This window comes from Ochotona princeps, chromosome X (assembly GCF_030435755.1).
Source record: "Ochotona princeps isolate mOchPri1 chromosome X, mOchPri1.hap1, whole genome shotgun sequence".
NCBI classification, from domain to species: Eukaryota; Metazoa; Chordata; class Mammalia; order Lagomorpha; family Ochotonidae; genus Ochotona; species Ochotona princeps.
The window spans coordinates 34582118-34598628 of record NC_080865.1 but is presented as its reverse complement, the minus strand read 5'-3'; the positions used below and the strand labels follow the sequence as shown (position 1 = coordinate 34598628).

At 38.5% G+C, this 16511-nt stretch overlaps 1 protein-coding gene across 5 annotated transcripts in view; it reads right to left on the bottom strand.

Moving 5' to 3' along the window:
• Nucleotides 1-16511, bottom strand: part of OPHN1 (oligophrenin 1) — a 329287-nt gene that overhangs the window by 71353 nt on the left and 241423 nt on the right. For 4 of the 5 annotated variants that reach the window (XM_004595205.4, XM_058658533.1, XM_058658534.1 and 1 more), the window contains 3 exons: nt 14603-14687; nt 9270-9328; nt 7558-7663 (listed from right to left, as the gene is read on the bottom strand). In XM_004595205.4, coding sequence (XP_004595262.2) covers nt 7558-7663; nt 9270-9328; nt 14603-14687 — 250 coding nt within the window. Of the gene's footprint in view, nt 1-7553; nt 7664-9269; nt 9329-14602; nt 14688-16511 lie in introns of those variants that run through there. The other variant, XM_058658536.1, reaches the window with a different exon arrangement.

Here is a 16511-nt window from a genome sequence, read left to right as displayed (position 1 = left end):
AGAGGGTCTGCTATAAGCTTCTACTCTTTTCCTAACTATTCAACATCAAAGGCTTGTTAATTAGCATAATGTATTATAGATATATCATTTAGGCTAGATTTATTCAAAATACCCAGATCTATTTTAGGTATGATATAGACACTCTCATCCTTGTATGAACAGGGTAGAAGAAAAAAAGCAATGGTCAATTTTAACATCAATACAGCAGATCAATGAAAATTATGTATCTTCTGCCATGAAGCAACGTAAGGTACACAACATCACCTGTAATTTATTCTGGGTGAAAATGAGTTCACTTAAATCTATCTAACCTTTAGATATAGCTTCTACTTTACAGGAAACACAAAAATACAATGAAAAATACAACAATGAAGAAAGCCTTAGGCAGCAATCTGTAACTAGTTGTGTGTCTCAGCAATACACCAGTGACACACACACACACACAATGACTACATTAACCTAAAGACACAAAAAAGACTTAAGTAATGGATATAATGTGTTCTCCCATATATGGCATTAGTCTATAAGCATCTATGAATAACACTTTTGGGGTTAACAGAATGTTAGTATAGTCTAGAAAGGTAGATATCATTGAATTGCAAAAAAAGCAGTTTGAAAAACAATGAAGGACACATTTTGGTAAAAAACTGAAAATATCCACGTGTACACATAAACATTTACACACATACACAGAAAGATCTGGAAGGATATAAGTATGCATCACATTAACAACAGTGATTATTGAATGTTGGCAACAGGAAGCTTTTACTGTTGCTTTTTTCCTTTATTTTTCTTTTCTGTATTTTCTAATTTCCATATAACATTGCTTCAGAAATACCAGTTATTGTGAACTAAGAGGTCCATCATCCTAATAGCCCTCATTCTTTAGAATCGTAGCCCAGGTACAAGGCTTCAATTGTACAAGAGATCATAGGATTTTATTGCCCAAACCCAATTTTGTCACTAGTATTATGTCATCAGCCTTGGGGAAAAAAAAAAAAACCTTTCATGAACGATATTGTCAGAGCATCTGAAAGGACAGAGAGATGGGTTTCAACGAATTTATAGAACATGTTCTACAATTCTTTTCGTGTCTGCTTCCTCGCAAATAGCTATGTTATAAAGGCAGAATTCAGCTCGAGCCTTGCATCCACTGCAATATTCCACTGGTAGTGGAATTGTTAGGTAGACGGATCTTGCATTCTCCTACCTGTGACTAATGAAAGATACCAACCAAAAAAAAAATTACAAGATAATTAGGTACCTGAAATTGGCTGAGGTCAGTTTGTTTCTTCCATTAGCTTAGAAAACAGATTGGCAGGGAGAACACATTACAAAGCACAGATATAATCATCATATAGATTATGAAAACAGCAGCTGGCAGGCAGCATAATTATGTGCATTTCAAAGCACCTAAATTTTCTTCTCTGTAAATTTCTCAATTAGAATCAAGCTTAATTTTTATTTATATTTTCCCCATAGCTGACAGCCATCAAGGTCCACAAAATAAAATTTTGAAATAGCAGAACTGCGAATAATTATATTCTCTATACCTAAATTCAATAATAAGTAGTTGGGCCACATTTGCCTTCTCTCTTTGTATGTATATTTTTCTGAATTCTTTGAGAATAAATTGCCTCAACCCTAAATATTTCAGCATCTATCTCCAAAAAATCAACGCATTTTCCTACAGAATCACAATTACATTTTTATATCTAAGAAAATTTATAATTCTACAGCATCTAATGTTACATCCATATTCAAGCTTTCTCGTAAGTCACAGAAAAAATACATTTTATTTCTGGATGTTCTATATCGGATTCCAATTCAAGTTCCTGTACTATACTTATTTATATTGCTATTTATTATATATTTTTCTGTTTCTATTATCTTAATGGAAAATAGTATCCCTACCTATTTTCCCCAGAACATTGTCTTTTCCGGAAGCCCAAACCATTTGTCTTATAGAATATCAAACAGTCAGCTTTTCTATACCCTTTATTACTGATAAACTGGGAAGACATAATTTGAGAATGAACATTCTGAGGAAAATATTTCATAGTTCATATTTGTACTTCTTACTCTATCAAATTATAAGGGTCTTAAGCTCAGTTGGTACATTAGCAATGCTAAATTTCATTAATTCTTTAAAATCGCATCTAATAGTCGTCTTTACTATAAAGACACATTTTTCCCATTTGGAATTAACAAGTAACCTGCAAGGAATACACAGAAGTTGTAAAAAAAATTGTGAATATTCTGTTCCTGACACTCTTCTGTGGTTTTAGCCCTGCCTGAAACAAGGCACTGAGTATATAACACAGTGATTCTTTTTATTTTATCATTCCTGATGCATTGTTGGCCGACATTCTTCAGTAATGAAAAGCTTTCCTTCCTCTTCCTACTCCTACGGCTTTTGGTTTACTCGGTGTTACAAATACATTATTTGTAGTTTTGATGTTTAGGTTGCCCTAAATATCATCAGCATCAACCCTTTCCAACAGATTCCTGTGTGGCTGAAGGATTTAAGGAGATGCCTTCGACAAATGTGCAGAGTGGCTATATTGATTATTTTAAGCTGAAATTCCATTGTAACTTCAGAAAGAGCCATTTGGCCTGTTTTCTACATGCAGCAACCTATAAAAAGTTCTTCTGGGAGGGACGTCCTTCACATACCGACGCTGGAAAACAGCCTCAGTCAACACAGACTGGTATTTGAGGCTGCAATGAACTTGAATAAACAAACTTTGAAGTAACCCTTATCTTTCAGTAGCTTCTAAACCCTCGTCCACAATATCTCTTCGTAACATTCCCAAGATATATAGCCTAGTCTAGATGTTGCTTTGTCCTCTCTTCATTCACAAATTTATTCCTTTTTTATCTAAAAAAGTATGAAAAGCATCATACTTTGGTCATTTATTCAGAATTCACTCTCTCGTGAATCTGTGCATGGAAATTTAATACAAATTTCATGTTCTCCTCTTGTATTTATTGAGTTCCTAGATTCAACCAAGGAGCCCACATAAGAACTATGCAAAAGAAAGAGGGGGTTTCTTCCTCCCCTACAGGGCACAATTTGTCCTTATACTTTCCTTGCCCCACATCTGGGAACACCCATTTCTCTAAGCATTCCCAGTCCCTTTCAAAAGGGAATTTGGAAACATAGAACTGAACACTAGATGTGCTCATTCCTTTTTAGGAATTCTAATTAAGTGATTCTAATCACTTCAAGACTGGCCCATTGAACAGTTTGCTGTTTTGTTTTTGTTTTGTTGTGAAGTCCTGAGTTCATAATGACATTCTCAATTTAACAATATACTTTTCTTATAGATTTAATTATTATGTGTTTCTGTTTCATTTGATACAGAGAAAGAAAGCGATCTCCTATTTGCAGGTTCACTCTTTCAATGCCTTGAAGAGCCAGGGTGGGGCCAAGCCAAATCCCGGAACCCAAAACTCAATCCAGGCCTCCTATATGGGTGGCAGGAACCCAAGGACTCCTGATACCACCTACTGTTTCCCAGGATACATATTAGCAGAAAGCTGAATCAAAAGAGGAGTAGCTGAGTCTTACAAGAGGCACCCTGACATGGGATGTGGTTGTCCCAAGTGCTGATTTAACTACTGATCCAAATGCTTGCCTCCTACACCTTAAATCCTGTATCTGTATCTTTTTGTTTTATACCATAAATCTTGACTTGGCATATCATTAATATATTCACATTTTTGCTTTCTTTGTGGAATCTGTGTATGTTTGTGTACATGTATGTGTGCATTTATTTTGAATTATAACTGTTGCTACTAGCAACAATCCTATTGAGTAATGCTAAAAACTTTTTGCAGCCCTTGTTGCTTTTGGAATATAAACCATTAAGTATGAGTCATCTATATTTAAACGTGCTGACAAGTTAGCTGAAAAGACAGCTTTCGCCATGTGGCTGTATTATAAAATTTGTAAATATTTACATTTAATTTCTTTGCAGGTTCAATTTTAATGTTTATATTTTCCTGTGAGTTTAATTTTATTTTTGTATATGTAAAAAATTAAAATTGCTTAAAAATCAAAATTGTATAAGGAGACATACTTAGAGGAATACAGGTCTTTATCTCATTTATAACCACTTTCACTGGATTACATTCGTAACTACTGAGATACATTTTACATAACATAAAATTCTCCCCTTTAAAGGGTACAATTTAGTGGGTTTTTTTTTAGTATATTTGTGGAGCTGTGTAACTGTCACCACTCTAATTTCAAATATTTGCATCGCCTCATAAAGAAACCTCATTATCAATCACACCCCTCTCCTAACACTCTGACTTCCCAGCCTTCAGCAATCACTAATCTGCCTTTTGCTTCAATAAACTACCTTTTCTTGACATGTCATATACATGGAATTAACACAGCTCATGCTGTTTCATGAATGCATTCTTTCACTTAGTATGTGTTCAATGTTCATCCATGTTGTAGCATTATCAATATTTCGGTTACTTTTATGGCCAAATAATCTTCAACTGCATGAAAATACCATATTCTGTTTCTTCCTTCATTAATTGATGGACATTTCAGTTGTTTTGACCTTTTCAATAATGATGTTATGAGCATTTATTTCTAAGTATTTCTGTGGACATTTTTGGTTTGTTTAGCTTGGGTATACCTGGACATCTGCCAGGGAAATTGCTAGGTCATGTAATAATTACATTTAACTACCTTTGGAATCACATTTTTAAAAAAATAGCTTACTATGCTTCATTTGTCAAAAAAAAAAAAAATACGGGTATATTTTCTCTCTCTCTCTCTCTCTCTCTCTCTCTCTCTCTCTCTCTCTCTCTCTCTCTGTTTTACTATTAAGATAATACTCCACAGGTACAGTTCCCAGAAGACAACCACACTTCCCTCACTCCCCTGCTTTCCTCAATACACTCCCTCCCCTGTTTACGTCAGCATTTGCAAAAACATTACTTTAGTCCACTTCATATTCATAGGCTTAAATTGCCACTAGCTAATAATAATATTCAACAAGTAAAATGTAGTAAGAGCACATTTCCACTGGAGTATAAACATGAATAAAAATGACAATAAGAAAAGCCATATTTTACTCTGTTTTACACCTTGGATTTGTTGTTGTTTATTTAGTTTACAAACATCGTGCAAATCACTGTCAAGGTCATAGGGATTGTCCTCATTCTTTTATTTTTTGTTTTTAGACTGCATAATACTATATTATTGAATGTGTTCTCACTTACTTAGCTAGGTTCCTATTATTTAATATTTCTGTTATTTCTGAACTTTTACCATTAAAACTCATGTTGCAGTGGCAAAACTTGTACATATGCTGTTGCTGTTTTGTATTTGAGAAAGTATGTCTTTAGATATCTACAAGTTAGTTTATTGAGTCAAAGAATAAGTGAATATGCAGGTGTGCTAAACACTGTAATGATTCCAGGACTACACTGCATTCACATCAACAATACATTAAGGGGCCTGCTTCTCTAGGGGCTTTCAATGAAGAATGTGGTCAAGCACTAGGATCTGTTGCTAAAAACACTGGAGCCAATGTTGTGGCATGCTGGGTAAACCCACCACCTACAATGCCAGCAATCTATTATGGATACTAGTTTGTGTCCTGGCTGCAGCACTTCCAATGCAGCTCCCTGCTAAGAGCCTGGGAAAAGCAGCATGAGATGGCTCAAGTGTTTGAGCCCCTGACATCTAGCCTGGAGATCAGGATGAAACTCCTGGATCCAGGTTTTAGCCTTACCCAGCCCTGGCTGTGCGGCCACCTGCAGAGTGAACCAGTGGATGCAAGATTCTCTTTCTCTCCCTCCCTCCTTCTATAACTGACTTTCAAATAAACAAGTAAATCTCTCTTTTAATAAGTAAATAAATAAATCAGTGGTGACCCAGTGTAGGTTTCATTCACACTTTTCTTACGCTGAGCATTGAGCAAGCTTAAGCATGTCATCATATATTTAGGGGTATCTACCTTCCTATTTCTGAGATCTAGTTGTATCTCCTTTTGTTTTAGGCAATTTGAAGATCAGGTTTGTTGAAGGAAACCAAGCGGTTACTGACTGGATGAGACAGGCACCCCAATTAGATGGAGGCAGGCATGCTGTCACTCTCTGCTAGTAGAGACATCAATTAAATTAAACCTTTGGCTTCTACTGTCTACTGAGGCTTCTAGAATGTCATAGGTCCACTCCTCTCATGTACAAATGACAACATGAGGCCTGGGGTATGAGTGGGGTTTTCTTCAAGTCACATAGAAAACTTGCTATGGATCTGGAACTTGAACCCAAAGTCTCTTTCTCGCAGGCCAAATTCAAGCTAACATGTCAGTGACTTGGTGAGTTCTGTTCTTCTACTGAGATCAACACAAATTACTTTCTTGAGAGAGAAAATGCTTTTGTCATGTTCTCTGTTAGCCTAAATCGCAAACACTGGCACGAAATATAAAAGTCATATTGACTGTTAATTCTGACTACTAACTGTACCTGCATCTAGAATACTCATTTGCAATGCGAGTATCCCAAAATCTTAGAAGGACAGATCACATGATAGCTTCTATCACAGAACCCAAACTTCACAAAGGCAAAGTCTGGGGCTTCATGACAAAGTGAGGCCAAGAGGACCATTAGCCTAAAGCCTCATCTTCCCTAAGGGTCTTAGATGTTTGAGATCTTCTCCAAATAGGATTCAAATAAATTGTTACCCCGTTTTGTGAGTGCTGACATATTTATTTGCTAAATACATGCACTTAAAATTCATTACAATTTTTCTCAACATATTTTCACATTTGTTTTCCATTTACTGTATCACGAGTGACCTGGTAAACAATCTATTCATGGTCCCTAATGGAGGTAGGAGCAGACCTGAAACTAGAAGCCAGACTTGCTGATTCCTGGACAGAGTGAAATCTTCCTGCTCTCTGGAAAGCTGCTGTTACTATCTGCCACACAATGGCAGGAGGTTCATCAGAATCTTCACAACAACTCCCCTTTCTTGAGAACCTCCTATGTGCTGTGACCTTTGTTTTGAGTCTAATCCAAAGAACAGTCCTACATGGTCGGCATTACTATAAGTCTCTGCTTTATATAGATGGCCAACATAGACTCAAGTAAGTTGTACCACTGGGATTTAAAACTAGGTTTATCTACCAGCAAAGCTTGGTTGCAGCACACTCTGTGAAGGGTAAACGCATCAAGCAGGACAATCCTGATGCATGACTGATAGACAGGGGTCAAAGGAAAACCATTTTCCTCACTCAGTGTACTGCCTATAGTGGACGCAGATGGGCACTGGAACTTCAGAATCGGCAAGGCAACTTCCCTGTAGTTCTACTACATAGGCAGAGAGAGGTTTTCCATCCACTGGTTCATTCCTCAAATGGCCACAGCAGTCAGAGCTAAGCCAATCTGAGTTCAGGAACTAGGAGCATCTCTATGGTCTCCCACATGGCTATAGTGGCCGAATGATTTGAGCCATCCTCTGCTGCTTTCCTAGGACATAAGCCTCTATTAGGAACTGTTTCTAAATATTCAGCAGTTACTTACTTGACCAAATGTCTTATGAGAAGTTCCAGCATCTCTCGGTTCTTTTCTGGTAGCTTATATACCAGGGAGTGAATGGCTCCCAGCCGGTAATCCAGGTTGTCCGACTCTGAGACAGATAAACAATAGAGATGATTTAGCTTTCTGAGCGCTTGGATTGAACAAATTCTCATATGCATATGCATACACAACACACACACATAGATGCAACAATAAAAAATAGAGAGTCAAAGCAATGGAAAAAGACAGGGAGTTAAGTAGGCAAAAACAATGTCAGAGAGCCCAAGAAACAAAGAACAACGTTCAGAGAAAAGCACAATGCAACAAAGAAATGCGAGGGGTATTCAAAAAGTTAACACAAAAAATATATATTATGAAAAAACTTGTGCATGATTTCAAAATTTTGTGCCAAAACAAACTTATATTTTAAATCCATTTTGTCATGATCTTTTTGAAGTATCATTAGTAGACATAACATGATAAAAAGACAGAAAGAGAGAGAGGGAGGGAGGGAGAGAAAGAGGGAAGAGAAGAAAAAGATTACAAGAGATGACAACATTGACTTCAGGGATATAAGCATTACTGTGACACGTTTGTCCTAATGAGCCTCACATGAACTTCTAACTGGAAACCTTTCCCATCCACCTTCCTTCTACAGAGTGGTACGTATTCCTCCCTCTGAGTTCTTGTGGGGAAAAAAAGCCATTAAGAAAGCCCAGAAGTTAAGACCAAAGTTCCCAGTCCCAGCATGATGGCACAGTGGCAAAATCCTTGCATTCATTGGGATCCCATATGGGCACCAGTTCATGTCCTGGTTCCTCCACATCCCATCCAGCTCCCTGCTTATGGCCTGGTAAATAGTCAAGGATGGCCCAAAGGCTTGGGACCCTGCACCCACATGGAAGAGCTAGAGGAAGCTCCTATCTCCTGGTTTCAAATCAGCTCAGCTCCAGCCATTGTGCCCACTTGGGGAGTAAATCAGCGGATGGAAGGTCTTTTTCTCCACTTTTCCTTCTTTCTGTAAATCTACTTTGCCAATAAAAATAGACCAAAGTTCCCTTGCCTCATCTAACACCTAGAATGAGGTCAAGTCCCCTAACCCTTTTTCCTGAACATCACAGGGACATGAGGCAGCATAAGAGACATTTAGAGGCAAGGGAGAAACACTTCCAGAGTGGCCTCAGTCAAAAAGTAATGCTTCATCTGGTGCCCACTTTTGCGGCTGAGTCTATATTATCTTAACTTTCTGTGTAGTCCTTCATTGCCACCCTAAGATTTCTCATGAGGAAAATGTGATAAATGTGATACTAATACAAATTGATTGATTAGGAGCAGTGATTCACAGCACAACTGAAATGCACCTGAATAGGTAATGCTGAAACAGCAACTGTAATGTGACCACTTTCGCTCTGTCTCCTGGTAACGTGAGCCATTGCTCCTATTCTGGTGTTAGAGAGAACACCGACCTTACAACGGTTATATGCTTCAAGTTCACCAGTTTGCTCCAACCTATTCAAACATCATTAATTTATGAAAAACCACACAACTCCTGAGTTAAGGTGGACAGCAGGAATATGGTCATCTGGCAGTGGGTGAAATCTGTGTATGTGTTTTTGCCCTCAATTACCCTCCCTCCACCAACATGCTAGCCCCACTGCAATAAACCTTACACGGAAACTAGAACAATACAATTAACTAGTAACACAAATACTTACTGGCAGCAGAGACCAGTTCTTTGTGAAGCCTATAGGTCATGACAGGTTCCGAAAGATTCCTGAAATTAATGAAGACTGTAAGTTCCTTTGGGGATTTTCAGCTCTGTGGGCAGTGAGGCTGAAGTTTCTGAGCCCCACAGCTCATTTTGATTACAAATATTTTTCTCTCCACTCGAAGGTTTGTTAGGAGAATCCAAGTTGCTAGTAATTCAATAGAATATCAGCAAAAAAATATGAGCTGAAGCTTCTAGCAAGATCTGCAGTTTGCTTTCAGAAGCAAAAGAAGGTACAAATAAGTTCTGCAAAATTGGAAATTGCATCCACTCTGAACCCTACCATGGATCCCTTACAATGTGATACTTCCATTGAATTTCCCAAATACTTTTGCACCTGTCTTACTATTTGACCCTTCCAGTGATCCAGTGAGATAGAGCAGTTACCCAAACTCCTATTTAATGGAAGAGAGAAATGAGGGTCAAATCTGTTTCTTTCCTTAGTCAAAAAAATTTAATGGGCACCTACTTATGCCTGATACTGTAAGATACTGGGAATCCAAAACGGAATAAGACACATTCCAAACTTCTATCAGGTCTAGTCAAAGGGATGCCATCTACAAAATCTACAGTGCAATGGGACAAGTGTGATAAAATAAAAGTACATGGCAGGTGGCTCAGAGGAGGAAGTAATGAAAATTGCTACCAGTGACGATGGTCATAACACACTGCACTGTTCTAGGAGAGTCTCATGCATAAATTCATTTAAACTTCATGGCATTTATTATCTCTACTTTAAAGATGAGGAAACTGAGGCACAGCAAACTTTAAAAAGTCATCCAAGATTTTACATCTAAGAAGTGGCAGGGCAGGTAGTTTGTGTCCAGAGTTCACACTGTTAGTCAAGATGCTATACTGCCTACCACTGTTATTGCTGTAGTAATCAATGCTAGAGAGAAAAGGAATACTTAAGCAGAAATAGTAAAAGCAGAAATAGAAAAGGTGAAGACAAAGTATTTTAAAATGATAATATAGAACGACTTCATTGTGTATGATAGTGAGAGACCTAAGGAATTGGTTTTAAGTGAAAAAAAAATGAATTGGTTAAAAGAGAGGTAAAGATGCTAAATTAGAGAAGTCTCAGGGTTCATAAGGAGAGATGATTATGAAGAAGTGGATGGGGAGTAGTGGAGTGCGTTAAGCTACCACCTGTAATGCTGGCATCCTATACGGACAGAGGTCCAAGTTCTAGCTTCTCTGCTTGCAAACTATCTCGCTTATGATATACCTGGGAGAGCAGTGAGAAGATGGTCCAAGTACTTGGAACTCTGAACCCATGTGAGAGACTTAGATGGATATCCAGGCTCCTGGTTTTTGCCAAGTCCAGCCACTGCCATTACAGCCATTTGAGGTGTGTGCCAGTGGATGGAAGATCTCTCTCTTGATGTGTCTCTTGATCCCTGCCTCTCTCTCTGAAAATCTACTTATTAAGCAAACAAATGAAAAATTTTTAAGTAGATGCAGTATTTATTCTAATTCTGAAATTCAGATACATTGATCATGAAAACAGGGAGAGGGATGTGAAGCCACGAGAAGAGAGCGGCAGAAATGGTCAGCATTGACAGGCAGTTTTATTGGACCCTTTGGTATTTCTTGTTTATCCAGTATGGTATGTAAAAATGAAATGGAATTGAATCAGTGACAAAGGCAGGAAAAATCAAATATTTCCTATGAAAATTGATAGTTCCCATCTCTACAGAGGAACGGAAAGATGTGGATTGACGAGGCCAACATGGTTATCTGAGGAAATCATGAATTCTATTTTTGTGTCTAAACAAAGGTTTGCTGTGCAACTAAAGGTCCAATATATGATGTGATGTGTGTAACACAAATACAGCCTATTCATTTTTGTTTCCTGCCTCAAGTAAATACTTGAGTTTTCCCTCCCTGTAGTTTAGTAACAAGGGAATGATGCCCTGGAAAATAACCAGACATGCCATAAAGAGTTCTGCCCCAAAAGCAGCCAAAGAGGTAAGAGAAAAGCCAAAAACAAGTGATACAGCAGACTCAAAAGGAGGACAAAGTTTTCTGGAATGCTTGTTAACTGTTTCAAATGCTACAAAAAAGATCAAGTGAGGGAAAGACTGACAAGTTCTCTTTGTCTGCAACATTGAGGGCATCACTGATGGCCTTGGTAAAAGCAGTCCAATGGAGCAAAAGGGGTGAGAGCCAGATTACAAAGAGATAAGAGTAGGGGGCAGCTAACACATGGAGGCGGGAGGTTTGTACATCTTGTTACAAAAGCTTGATTGGAGGCATGGAGTATCTCAATTGACATTCTTACTAAATTCTGGACTCAAATAATCCACAGTAGCTTGCAAGAATTTAGCTAAAGCCTTGAACTCATCGGTGACTTTCAGACTTTATATCCAACTACCTACTTGACATGGTACTCCAATTTCTTCAAAGGCACAGAATTTTGAATTATCCAAAACCCAACTTACTGTCTCCCTCAAATCTAGTCTTCTTTGTGTTTCTCAAATCCATACGCATGGCCACCACTTGGTTGAGCAAGCCACAGACATGAAAGTCTCCCATTCATCTCCTTCTCCCTAATCCACACACCCAAATTCATAAATACTTTTTTTCCTAAATCTCTTCAGTATGTTTATTTCTACCAATCTCTATTGCTAACCCTGAGTTTTAGGAGGAATATCTTCTCTTGCCTGGGCCACAGCAATAGCCTGTTCACTGCTTTTGACCCCTATCTGTATTGTCTTCTCCTAATTCAATCTCTGTATCATCTTTGTGCAAAATACAAATCTTATTATGTAATAGTCTGCTTAACATCTTTCATTATATTCCCACTCTTTTTAATACCAATATGGGGGCCCAGCACAATGGCTCAGGGGCTAAATCCTTACTTTGCATGCACCGGGTTACTATATGGGTGGGTACCAGTTCGTGTTCTGGATGCTCCACTTGTTTGTTTGTGGCCTGGGAAAGCAATGGAGGACTACCCAAAGCCTTGGGATGCCGCATCTGTGTAGGAGACCCAGAAGAAGCTCCTGGTTCCTGGCTTTGGATTGGCTCAGCTATGGGCATTGTGACCATTTGGGAAATGAACCAGCAGATGGAAGATCTTTTTCTCTGTCTCTCCTTCTCTCTGTAAATCTGATCTGCCTTTCTGATAAAAATAAATAATTCTTTTAAAAGGACGAATCTAGATCTTCATTTTCCAGAGGTCAAATTAGACCCAGCATGTTGTGATCCCTACAGAGTTCCCCCTCCCTTTCTCTACTCAATTTTACACCTGGTGAGATCTCATCACATTTTGTCAAATCTATACATTTATTGTCCTCTTTCTGTTCACCTTCCCACCCTTGATTAGACCACAACTTCTTTAAAGTCAGAAATCATATCTACTTGCAACTGCATGCCTCCTGCCTAATACCGTTTTCGACACAGAAGAGGTCAGTATTCAGGCAATTTTTATTGAATGGTTTACTGATTTAGAGATGTGTGTTACTGGATCCTATTTATACACTGAGAACAAAGAACCAGTTTTTATCAGAATATCTCTGTCATTCATTTATTTACTCATCTCAGAGTGCGGGGGGGGGGGAGGGGAGGGAGAGTGAGTGAAAGAGAGAGAGTTTCGGTCCATTGGTTCATTCCTTAATTTCCCACAACAACCAAACCTGGGCCATGCCAAAGTTGAGAGCTTAGAACTGAACCTGGGCCTCCTATGTAGGTGGCAGGCATCTGACCAGTTGAGTGATTACTGCTGCCCCCACATGAGCATTAGTTTATATCACCAGGAAGTGAATAGGAGGTTGAGTCAGGAAGCAAACCCAGATATACAAATGTGAGATGCAGATATCTTAATCAAAGTCTTAACCCCCAAAATCAGCTTAATGAGGAAGGTGAAAGATGCAGGAGAGAGAAGGAACAATATTGAGTACTTTCTGGAAATACTTTTAAGAAAAGGAATGATTTACATCATTAAAACAGATGGAGACTCACTCTGAAAACACTACCCTGCAGAAATCTAAAAAAGATGCCAATTGGCTGGTTTATAGCATCTCTGGAGTCACTTATAGGAGATGCTCCCCACTGTCACTCTCATGCTCAACCTTTCAGGCTTTCCACAGGGCTACACTGCTTATTATAAGATGAGGCAAGAAGGAAATACTGTAGGGAAGCCTTAACTTATTTATATATACATACATATATTTGAAATTTTTACTCCTTTGAGAGAGGCTAAAGACACAAATAACTTGCTCCCATAATTCTCATTATTCCTAATTTTCTAAAAATAATAACAAATTTGTCTTTACCAAAATGCCCAAATTGCACAACTCCTGGAAACAGGAGGAGAGGAAGATGATGTCACACAGCCAGGTTGAAATAATGTTAGCTGTAACTACAGATGTTACTAAGTGGGGCAAGAGGTGTGTTTCAGTTTCCTCATCTGTAAAATGAGTTTATCACTCACAGTACAGTTACTGGGAGAGAAAAAAAAACACACAATGGCACTGTCCATGTAAACAACTAGCACAGGACACTGCACAGAACAAACCCTTGCGTAGCTCTTCCTTCCTTTTCAGTAAATGCTGAAGGAGTAGTTCTGGGAAGAACATTTGTGTTTACCTAAACTCTCAAGATTATACTATAGCAGAAAGTTGTTTAAAAGTAATATGTATTGCTTCTCAACTTTTTGGTTAAGATCAAAATGCAGTAACAGTAGATTTGTAAGACCCAATCTATTTTAGATTACTGATTTTGATTTGAAGTATCAATCTTAATGACTAAAAAGCAAAGTATTTGAACATAAGACATTTTTAACACAAAATATGTTATCTACTATGGGACATAAACGAATAGGTATAAAATAAAGACACACATGTTCTAACACGTTAATTCTTGTTCAAAGGCAAACTGATGTTTCAAAATTGCTGTTATCCAGTAAAACATGTTATCAAAGCTAAATTGTCAAAAGTCACGTCTTTACTAGTGAATTCATTATATCACTCCATCTAAAAATAGCAAAACCTCAATTAGTTCATGGACCTGGTTCATAAAAATATTACTATATTTTAAAAATATTTTGAAAGCTTTTTTTGTCCAGTAATGATTTTATCTTTTATGCCTCCTTTGCTTAAATTTTATAGTTAAATAGAAGTCTGGCAATGCATTCTTCATCAGAAATCCTAGTCATTCGTTTACTTGAGCAAATCTACTTAACCTCCTGAATTTAGTATCACATTAACTGCAATCACCACTTGGACACATTTAATCAAGCATGGCAATCAAACACCCAGATTAAAGCAGGCATACCTGAGGTAGAATTTTAAAGAGCTGGTGATTGTCTTAATGTCCCAGTCACTGTTATAAAAATCAACATCTCCTGGGCACTTGGGATCTATTGAGATGAGGAAATAAGAAAAGTTAATTTTCTATAGTATCTTACTTTTTACAACCTTTTAAAAGAAAAGTACGTTACCCTATTTTGCCCCGTTGTCTATGCATAAGACACTGATACATTTCAAACTGAGTAATGAATTCAAAGCTTTTGGTAACTTTGCAATGAACATTATGTCACTGAAATGCTCACAGAATTGAAAACTAGGTTGGTTGGGTTGAGCTGGGCTTCAATGCCCATTGACACGTGCGAGAGCTAAACAGGATGTGGGACAGACTTGACAAGCCTGCGGTGCATACTGGCAAGCATGGGAACCAGGGTAGGGACCAGAACCGGTGGGGGTTATGGGGAGTCACCCCAACTAGGCTGCAGCTCCAACCGGTTTGCGTGAGGACCGAGTATGAAGTGGGCAGGATTGAACTGGACTACAACACCCGTTGGTTCACGAGGAAGACAGGGCTGGAAACACAACGAACCCAGCAATCCCAACGACCAGCATGAGCATAAGCTGATTGGTGTGACGGACGCTGTTGGACTCTGTACTAGCAAACTCGCACAAGAATCAGGCCTGTGATCATCTCAGATGAAGCTTCTTTGGAGATCCCTCCAACTGAACTGCTGATCTTAGAACCCCAACCATGAAGAGACTGTCAGCCAGTGGATTCTGAATAGGGTTCATTGCGATTGGAACTGAGAGATTGGCAGCAATCCAGAACTGATGAACTATCAAAACTGTTTGAGCAGGACCCTCAGAGCACCTCCCGTTGGGGATCTGGGATGGGTGGGAGGCTGGGTGGGGCTTTTCCCTTTGTTTTTTTCCCTGACCCCAGATACAGGGTAAAATGATATTGATGTGGAAACAGTGGTATTACCCACTTTCGCCCTGTAGCCCTTGACCCTTTGTTCCCTAATCAACTAAGTAAGATTATTAAAAAATAATTTTAAAAAATTAAGAAAAAGAGATAATGACTATAGCCAGTTTACAAGAAATCAAAACTTGACAAAATGGAAGTCTGACGGTGATTCAAACCGCCTTTGCATTCTGCTTTGGCATGTAAGGAGCATCGAGGCTACCTGTCCCATGCACAGAAAGAAAAGGCTGAATAAACTGAGTTATCAACTATTCCTAGATCCATCCTATAACTGAGGTCATAGAGCAAGCTACTGTCCCCAGCAACATGGATACAGAAGATAGCGAGCATCAAGGCATATTAGAACAAAGAAGGAAAGGGGCAGAAAACTCCTTCGGAGCCAGTACCCATGCCAAGAAGATCTACTTTGTTATGGACAAATTGCTACTGGCCCAATACCATAAATCCGAGCATTTAAGACTCCACAGGGGTGAATACATTCAGGGGAAAGGGACCCCCACATTTTTGTAAATTAAACCTGCATGTTTAAATCTTTTAGATTCTCACAATAGATATTAGCAAACCCATTCATGCTTCCAGATTACGGAGAAGAACAGAAATAAAGTAGCCATTTTAAAATATACCCTAAGCCTTCAGTTTTTAGCAAGGCCTGCCCCCCAAAAGAGAAACTGTTTTTCCAGACCACGACTTATTACAATCTTATCAGAACTAATTGATGCAGGTGAAGGGAAATCATCAACTCCAGACTTAGCTTGCCTTCCTCAATCTCCTAGATGGGGAAAACAGTAAAAAAAAAAATATCTGAGGAATGCAGGGCAGTGGCACATCTCTCACTAAACATCACGGCCCTGATCACAGGTCTATGAAACACTTCCGCTCTCTGGACATCTTATCGCTTCATCAACAAGGCTTCTTTATAATAACAAGGAAACATGATCAAAACAACTATGCT